Source organism: Spermophilus citellus (genome assembly GCF_964194105.1).
Source record: "Spermophilus citellus genome assembly, chromosome: 4".
In the NCBI taxonomy this organism is placed as follows: domain Eukaryota; kingdom Metazoa; phylum Chordata; class Mammalia; order Rodentia; family Sciuridae; genus Spermophilus; species Spermophilus citellus.
The window spans coordinates 20,020,350-20,030,172 of record NC_138185.1 but is presented as its reverse complement, the minus strand read 5'-3'; the positions used below and the strand labels follow the sequence as shown (position 1 = coordinate 20,030,172).

The window sequence follows — 9,823 nt, the reverse complement described above, 5'->3', positions numbered from 1 at the left end:
GAGAACTTTCTGAGGCAAATGGACTGATTCTCATGTAGAAGAGCTTAGCTCTAGTGGTTTTAAATGGTCTATGTTGTTAAGAAACACCAGCTTGGGAATTAGAAAGCCTAAGTTCTAGTTTCAGTTTAGCTCTGGTACTGAATCAGCTCATTGATTCTGATCAAGTCCTTTTAACCTCCGTGGACCTCAATTTTCTATAAGACAAGGAATTTAGGCTAAAGGTTGACTAAAATCTCTTCCAGCTTTAAGACTGCAATCCAATAATTTGGGCATGGCCAATCCATTGTCTCTTTGTAAACAGGAAGATTTCTTCATATTGTTATGAGTAATATCAAAATATAGAAATAAAGCTGTCTCCAGTGGCCCAAATCTGTAGTCTCAGCTTCTTTGGGAAGCTAATGCAGGAGGATTGCTTCAGCCCAGGAGACTAGCCTGGGCAACATAGGGAGACTCAGTCTTTAAAAAAAAAGTAATTTAAAAAGTGGCATTTATTTCACTTTCCCTGTATTCATATATAATCTTGTCTTCTGCTTTTAGAAGGATCAATGTCATGAAGAACTAAAAACTATAACATATGCAGATAAAATCAGATTACACCCCACCCACACTTGATCTGAGTTGAAGTAATGAGAGGTACATTGATTGCCTGAAAAGTCTTGCTTTCTGTTAGGTACATTACATGCTGTCATTTAATACTCCCCCGCCCCCAGTAGTAGGGACTGAATCCAGAGCCTCGCATATGCTAGGCGACATCCCCTGTCCTTTGTTATTTTTAAGTAGGGTTTCACTAAATTAGACAAATTGACCAGGCTAGCCTCAAGCTTGAGATCCTCTTGTTTTAGCCTAAGATTTCAGGCACATGCCACCACTCCTAGCTTGCTTAAAAATCTCATTTTACAAATAAGAGTAAAGTCAGATAGGAACCAGGAAAATTCATCAGTTAGGTGAATGCTTTTGATTTTATTTCTATTCCCTTCTTCCAAGGCAACTACTCCTCCTTCCCTGTTTTCCTACATTACTCTTGTCACCTCTATAACACTTCATATTGTTTTACTTGCGAATATTAATAAAACCTACTGTTTCTCCAGCCTTAAAACTTACAACACCCCATCCCTAGCCCTGGCCTGGGATGCAAACTTCATGAACAGGTAGAAATCGTAACTGGCCACACAACGTTTACTGCATCATCAAACCTGCGACGTAATCAGGATCATTATCTTTCGACTTGGAAATGAGGAGACTGAAACAGAAACTGGGCAGCAGGGACAGCGCGTAACGTCTTGGTTAATCTGGGACCTCAGCACCCCGTCGCGTGCGAGGGCCCTCAAGCCAGCGCCTGTCTCAATGCCAGCGGACCCATAAGTGTGCAGCTTCCAAGGAGCAAACTGGCCACCCAGACCCACGAAGCCGAACACAAACAGAGACACGCGTCCTCCGCTTCAATAAGGCAGGGCGGGAGGGTCACGTGGGTCCAGGGCGGGGCTGGAGCGAAGCCGAGGGTCACGTGGTACGTAGGGGCGGTGCCATAGGGGGCGTGGTCGTCCTACCGTTCGATCCGCCTAGGCAGAGGTTCTTCGCGGGCCACGCCCCCTGGACCCTGCGGGACCCGCGCGCGACGGCGGGGTGGAGCCTTCTTCGTGACCTTTCACCCCAGCATGGCTGCGCCCTTGGGACCCGTGAAATTCTGGCGACCCGGTAAGGCCCTTGGAGGAACGCTGGGCAGGTGCGGCGGCCTGACTTCGGCCTCGGCACCGCGGCCGGCGCCCTGGGGCCTGCGGACCTGCTCGTAGGCCTGACCTGGCCGGGCTGGGCACCTTTGTGCGGGAGGACTCTGCGGCTCTGGCGCTCACAGTGGACCCGTGGGAGTGGGGAGCCTGCTCCCAAGCTGTGTAGAGCTCTCCCTGTGACCTAGTTTGAGTCTCAGCCTCCTCGAGCCTCGTTTTCCTCGCTACTGCCCTGTCCTGCCCATCCCGCGGGATGGGGAGTCTTAAAGCGCCCACGCGTACCTTCCTACAGCCCTGGGGCTCCTTAGGGGCGGGACCGGCGGTGCTGCTCTAGGGCTTAGGAGCTCGAGCTATGGAGTCAGACTGCCTGGGTTCAATTCTTTGGCTCTGCCTTATATAGCAGGGTAACTTTGAGCAAGACGCTTAACCCCTCTGAGCTTTGGTCTCCTCACCTGTGAAATGGGCAGAATAATAACATCTATGTTGTAGGGCTGAATAACGAGCATGGCACATTGTTTGACTTAAAGTACTCGTAAAAAGGGAGAGTGTTATATTCTGTAGACATCACCCTAAATCTTTACCAGAAAGTGAACACCCTCCTCCTCCTTATTGACCACCACTCCCTTCCTCTTCTGTGCACTAACACAAATCACTATCACAAAATGCTTTATTTTGGCACTTACTAATCAGGTGAGTATATTGAATGTGTATGTATACCAGACCATGCTAGATGCATTATACTTACTTTTCTTCCATCAGTTTCAGGTAAAAAAAAAAAAAAAATCCAAGCCTGCCTGTCTTTGTCTTTTTTGGTACTGGGTAGTGAAAACAGGGTCACTCTACGGCTGAAACTACATCCTAGCCCTTTTTATTTTTGGAACAGCATCTTGCTAAATTGCCCGGGCTGGCCTCTAATTTAGGATCCTCCTGTCTCAGCCTCCCCCATTGATGGGATTATAGGTATGCCAGTTACCAGTTTATTACCCTTACTGGTCTGGATATGCTAAGTATTATGCAGCAAAAATGAAGTGAGATAGAAATGATAATATATGGAAGGCTTTTCAAGGGTGTTTTATAATGTTTCCCTGAAATTCCGACCATCTTGCTTAGGTTAATTTCCCATATAAGTGATGTGGGAAATAAACCTAAGCAAGAGATGGACTTAATTCTTTTGTAAAATCTGTAGTTTGCTTGTTATGACAGTTTTATGATTCAGCATTTCAGGACATCAGCCATGTATTCATCCTGAGTTTTATTTGCAGCCAAAACTAAGATCCCATTAAGTAATGAATTACTTTTTATTTTGTTTATTCAAGACTTTAGTAATAGATCAAAATGTAAGTATAATAAAGACCTGAGTGAGTTGTTAAAAATCAAACCAGGGTACTGTTTTGGTTAAAGAACATGGAGTTACTCTAAGAGTTCTCTTCTACTTAGTTCTTTGAGAGTGTATTTATTGAACCTCTAATCCCATGTATAAATGATCAGGGCTGTGCTCTCAAGGTGCACCTCTCTCTCAATTGAATGTGAAGTTAGAAGCCTGTTAAGAGATTTTAAATGAGGCAGAATAGGGTGGTGTTAAAGAAAATGGGCTCAAGAGTCAAGACTGTAGTGGCCATCTTGACTGACTCTTACTAACTTGGTGGCTTGACAAAGTTAAGTGAGTGCTCCATCTGGTTTTCTCATCTATAATTTGGCATAAAGGAATTGTGAGGATTAAATGAGAATAATATATGAAAAGTTGAAAGGCTGTTAGCACTAAATATGTAGCTATTTATAATTATATGGAAGTATAGAAGAGGGAGGGAAAGATTGAATGCGTGGATAAGAAATACTTCATAAAGATGGTAGTATTTTTGTAGTGAAATTGAAGGATGAATAAGGTTTCATTTCATGGAACTAGAGGCAAAGGGTGCAGCGTGAAAAAGGCACAGTGGAATTTGTGTCATAAAAATACCCCCCAAACCAAAATAACCGAGTGGTGTGATGGTGTTATGTGGCATGATGCTTTGGGGGATGTGGCAGAAGATAAAGCTACAAAGGTAGGGAGGAGTCTCATTGTCAAAGATCTCTCTGACAAGGTAAAAGAATATGGACTTCACTTTTTAAGTAGGGGAATTGTACAGTCTGGTTTACTTCAGAAAAGTAATGCTGGTGGTGGTGTAGCAAATCGATTGAGGAGCAAACTAGAGGCAGGGACACTTTTGTATTTTTTATTTTTTGGCAACACTGGAGATTGAATCTAGGGCTTTGCTTTTTGCACACTTGGCAAGTGCTGTACCACCGAGCTACATCCCCAGTCTTAAGGACATAATCTTAAGAGAAGTGCTACTAGCATCCAGGAGGATGTTGTAGACCTCAGTCTTGGCCTGGGAATTCAGTTGAGGGATTTACTGGACAGACATTTTAGAGGCACTTAGGGGAGAAGGTGCAGTCATTAACAACTCAGATTTCTAGGCTGGTAAGTGGTTCTCAAATTCTGCCATAGAGTAGAATTTCTTGGGAAGCTTTAAAAAATCCTAGTGTCCTTTTGTACCCCGTATCTCAGAAGTCCAGAGAACTAGGAACCAGGCAGCAGTATTTTTCAACCCTTAGGGGAACCCAGCATGCATCTAAACTTGGGAACACTTGTCTTGGTAAACTGTCATTAACTGAGATGGGAGTAGCTTTAATACACATTACTGGGCCCTTGCTTTGACTTCACTTACCGTATTGTATTAAACAATCACAGTATCTTTGTAATGGAGTTAATACTCTTATTTTACAGATGATTAGACACAAGGGCAAGATATGAAATGGGTTGTGGAAATTGCAGGGAGGTGACTGAAGCTAGAAAAATGGCTAGATATTGGAATGAATCGTGAATATATCCTGTAGGCCAGGAGTCACAGGCTCAGCTACATGTCCTTCAGACTATCGGAATGAGTGAAGCTACTTAGTGGAATAATGAATGATGGGGACTGTGGCAAACTAGAGTGAACACACACTGCATAGATACAGACAGTGTAGATATACATTGGAGCTTGCATATGCTGAAGCAAGGAGCTGTACTATGCTCCACCTAATTGTTACCAGTTGGGCTCAGAGTTGCCAGATAGTTTTCTTTTTTTTTTTTAAAGTAGTCTAATATCCAGATTCTAATGGGAATTCTAATTGAAAAATTTTGCCTCATCATTTAAATGGACCAAATTAAAACATTTTAACAAGAGCATGTTGGGGGACCTTAAGCTACCAGTTTGTGTTCTCTACCTTAGTAGTATGACCTACCTAAAATTTTTATAGAAAAAAAAAAATCACTGAATTTTTTAGCACACATGGATAGAAGGGCCTGTCCATTTCCATATGCTCACTCAACAGACATTAATGGTTGCTATTCAGGGGCTTTATAAAAACTTCATAACAACAGCTTTGAAGCTTTTTGACCTGACTCACAGTGAGAAATGTATTGTATTGTGATGAAGCACACATACATACCTGAAAATATTGTACAAAAATAATACTGCTTTTTGAAATGTGCTCTGATAATTCCTATTTGTTTTCTTCCATTTTTTTGTTCTGAGGATCAAACCAGGCCTTGTGCTTACTAAACATGAGGTCTACTGAGCTTCACACTCTGCCTTTATTTCTATTTCATTATTTTAAAAAGGCTGATATGACCCCTGTATCGATTTCATAACCCACCAATCAAATTTTGAAAAGTTGGTTAAGTAAAGGGAATGCTGGATTGGGCCTTTTTTTTTTTTTTAATAGATGGAAAATGAAGGTGTTCATGGTTTGTGAAAATTGCAAAGCTGTTATTCCCTTAAACAAGAGTACATACCCAGTGAAAAAGTAACTTTAAGCAGCCAGAGTGGGTATGGCATGTGTACAGAGGGAAGGGAGTCCTGATGTGCTGGTTTGACTGAACAAAGTCTTTTGTAAGGAAATAAGCTGTTTCTTGATTGACAGCCACTATTCTTGAAAAGAACTCATAACAGAATATCCTGAGATGGACTGGGCTGTGAGTTAGAGACAAGTGAGGGATGGCATAGTGAAGAAGACCCCTGCTGTATTAAGCCCTGTGTGGGAGGAAGTAAGGCCTAAGCAGGAGCAGGGTTAAAATATTCCAGACATGGGTGGGAAGGTTTAAAATGTTTTGAAAAAGTTTTTTTTTTCTTTTTTTGTTTTTTTGATACTGGGGATTGAACTCAGGGGCTCTTAACCACTGAATCTTAACCCCAGCCCTTTTTGTATTTTATTTTGAGATAGGGTCTTGCTAAATTGCTTAGGGCCTCGCTAAGTTTCTGAGGCTGGCTTTGAACCTGTGATTCTCCTGCCTTAGCCTCCCAAGCTGCTGAGATTACAGGTGCGCACCACCAGACCCCGCCAAGGATAAGGTATTTTTTGGGATAGTTTTATTGGGTAAAGATTCCAAGGAGTTATTAAGATGTAGCAATAATGAGAGAGAAAAGGACAGGAAACCTGCTTCTCTGAGCACAGGCTTTGTTCCAGGTTCTGTTCTATCTTTTATCTTGTTGGAAAGAAGGTCAACATTTTGGCAAAAGCAATAGAGCAATGCCCCACTTATCTGATTTTTGGCAATCTTGAACCTCTGGAACATAAAAACCGTGTTCCTGGAAGTCCAATGGAAAGGAAATGGAGATCTCCAGCAGTGACTCTAAAGCTTTAGACCTATGGACCCCTGTGTTTTCTAGTCTGATAAATTATATTTGGTGTATTTTTTCAGGATAGGGAATTCATAGCCTTTATTAAATTATTAAAGTGATCCAGGATCCCCCCAAAATGTAAAATTAAATCACTGGTTTCAACAGTGTTATCACTGTACTTTCTCATAGCATCACAGATTTTGAGTTCAGAAGACCTGGGAGATAGTAGTTTTTGGTAATTGTCCCTTGGGTGCCCCAGTGGGAGACCACACAGCATGGGTCTGAACTTCTAGGGAGGGCTTTTATTGAATCAAAAGGCAACATACTGCATTGCCGAACAGCTCTACTTTTAGAATTATCTTCCTTATGTTGAGTGGAATTCTGAACCCTGTGTCATTTACTGACTATTCCTAGTTTGTCCTAAGGTCCCCAAACAAATCAGCATGAAAGGTTATAGAAGATGATCATAAAATTTGAACCCATGTTTCTCCTGAGGCTTTTAACTTTTCAGGGTAATGGTCTATGGTACCTTCAATAGGTTTTTAGAGTGGGATTTGGTTCCCTATTCTTCACCATGCTGAGCACCAGTTTGTTATTGTTTTTAGCAAGGAGCTGTGGCTATCTGTTTAATCTGCTCTGCACAGTGTTTCTGGGAATAGCACTTTCCCACGTAGCCATGTAGTGCATCCTGCTCCGTTGGCTTTGAGTGAGTGGATGGGGTGGGTATTGGATGTAAGCTGGGAAGAGAGTGCCTGATGGTCCAGTATATAGTGCCTCCTTCACCCCATGCAGAGCACACGCCTGAGACTCTCAGGCCCTCTTATGGTGGCTTTCTTTCTTTCCATGGCACTTGTTTCTACTTCATGCACCAAGTTATTACGTTCTACTGGAAAGAAGCAAAAGAGAAGTAAGTTCCACACAGTGGGGCCTGTGCCTGCCTGAACTGCTGACTGTTGTGCTTCTCACACTCAGAGCTGTGCCCAGCACAGAGCAGGCCTCCCTCCACCCTCACCGGGGTGTATGAGAATGATTGGCAGAGGAGCTGAGAGGGAGCTCAGGCACTGTCAGCAGTCTTTCCAGCTCCTGCAGAGAAGCCACCCCCAGGGGCTAAGAGGAACATATCAAGAGGTTAGAGATAAGAGAAGGAGAAAACCTTGGCAGCCTTCAAGTCCCTGGTTCCTATCATCCCATCCATCTCACAGTAACGGGCTTTGTCTGTGGCCTCGTGAATTCTCAGTTGGCTTTCATTCACTTCTGTTCAGTGTTTGATAGTACACAGTTGTATGTGGCCATGAGATTGTCATCTCTTATTCTTGACACTGCAATGAAGCTTTTAAGGAAGATTTTTATGTTCTGATAGGTACTTTCCTAGTTGTTTTTTTTTTTTAAACTTTCTGAACTTGGGCTGGGGTTGTGGCTCAGCAGTAGAGCGCTCGCCTAGCACATGCAGGGCCCTGGTTTTGATCCTCAGCACCACATAACAATAAATAAAATAAAGGTATTGTGTCCAATTACAATAAAAATAAATATTTTATTAAAAAAACTTTCTGAAACTTAGTGTTTAATATTAGTTTGCGATAAAAAACATTGCATCTTGTCTAGATGGTCCTCTTCTATTCATATGTTATTTCTCTAAATGGATGTATTGGTCTTTGAAACTTTGAAAATTACATCCTTTTTTGTTCACTGTATCAGAGAATCTGATAAAACATTTCTACTACAGGTACAGAGGGGCCAGGTGTCAGCATCTCTGAAGAGAGACAAAGTGTCACCGAAAATTCTGGGACAACCATTGTTTACAATCCTTACGCCGCCCTTTCCATAGAGCAGCAGAGGCAGAAGCTGCCCGTGTTCAAGGTATGGCAAGTCTGGGCTGCTTCGTGGGTGTGCTGAAGCTTTGTAGTTGGCACCAAAAGACACTGTGCCCTAACTCTTAATGTTCTTTGAACACAGTGAGCTAGAGGAGCCCAAATCCTAAGGGAACACTTTAAAAAACTTGTGTGAATTAACTGTATAAATCCTAAATGTTCTTAAGATTGAAAGAATTGCAAAGTTGTTTCTTTTCCCTTTCATTGCTTTCAATCATGGATGATTTCAAACATACAAAAAAATAAACAGAATAACTCAGCAAATGTCTATACACTCAGCTTTAACATATCACGAATTGCTTTCTTTTTAAAGACATATTCCTTTAAATAAGATTAATTGGGGGCTAGGGTTGTAACTCAGTTGGTAGAGTGCTCGCCTCACATGCACAAGGCCCTGGGTTCAATCTCCAGCACAACAACAACAACAGAATGATTAATTGGGAGTTCAAGGTTGTTTCAGTTTACGAGGTTGGTCAGGACCCTAGCTTCAGCCAGGACAGTGATAGATTTCAGCTTGGTCACTGTGTGTGCATGTCCTAGCACTTGACTGAGTGCAAATAAAATCCACGCATGCTCAGCTCACAGGAGACCAAAGTGTAAATAAGTATGAGTTCAGAATGTGTTCCAATGGTGAGCTGTAGTTCTCTAGTACACGGTTGATGGATACTCTTACTCCCTGTTGGCAAGTCCACGTGGGAAGCCCAGTTGTAATCAGAAAGTAGGCTGAGTCAAAGGTGGGTTTGATACAATTGGAGAATATTTATTTCCTACAGTCTCTGATGAATGGTGAAGGATTGTCTCTTTGTAGGATGCTTCTGGAATGGCCCCTGAGCTGGCATGGCCAGCAGCACCCATGTCTCTCTCCTGAATAGAGCTGGATGAAAGATGCCAAGTTCTTACACTTAGGGAGTCCCTTTGTCTAGACTGTGCTGGTAATTCCTCTTCTGTTAATATGTTCTTTCTCCAAATGGATATGGAACCACAGCCTTCTAAATTTAGCAAAGTTGCCTGGATTGGAGTTTTCTGTGACCCGAAACATTTTAGTCACTTATGAACTGACAGTCTCTAGGTTTCTTCTCAGGTGACTAACTTGATCTATTACATGTGAACAGTAATAATTTTGACCCTCAGGTGATGAGGTAGGTTCACTGTTGCTTCCTCACTGTGGAGGGTCACTTGTATTTAGCCACAATGAAGTCTCTAGGCTCTTGAGTAGACTTCAGGGTTCCAACCCAAATTCACCATTTGTGTGCTGTGTGATGTTGTTTCACCTTGTTGAGCTTTTGTTTTCTTACCTATGATGTGGGACTAATGGCAGCACCTATCTCATAGGGTTGTTTCGGGGACCATGAGATAACCCATGCAGAGTGTCTGGTAAGATGCTGCCTGACAAGTAATAAATGCTCCAGTTCAAGCAAATTACTGTTTATTAGGTACTCAAATTTTGGCTTTTTCTTGGCTGTTCTTCATTCTGTGTTACATGAGATAAAATAAATGTAAAAATGTTAAAACAATGAAAACAGTTTAGCTGTATTGATAGAATTAAAATGAACTTTCAATCCTCCTGCCTCAGCTTCCCAAGTTG

General features: G+C 42.3%; 1 protein-coding gene across 3 annotated transcripts in view; it reads left to right on the top strand.

Annotated features, from left to right (window-relative positions):
- Nucleotides 1-1,554: 1,554 nt before the first annotated feature.
- Nucleotides 1,555-9,823, top strand: part of DHX35 (DEAH-box helicase 35) — a 70,625-nt gene continuing 62,356 nt past the window's right edge. For 2 of the 3 annotated variants that reach the window (XR_014021653.1, XM_081291774.1), the window contains exons 1-2: nucleotides 1,555-1,695; nucleotides 8,094-8,227. Coding sequence is in view for 2 of the 3 variants with exons in the window: in XM_081291774.1 (XP_081147900.1) it covers nucleotides 1,656-1,695; nucleotides 8,094-8,227 (174 nt within the window). In the remaining variant the exon portion in view is untranslated. The remainder of the gene's footprint in view (nucleotides 1,696-8,093; nucleotides 8,228-9,823) is intronic. The other variant, XM_081291775.1, reaches the window with a different exon arrangement.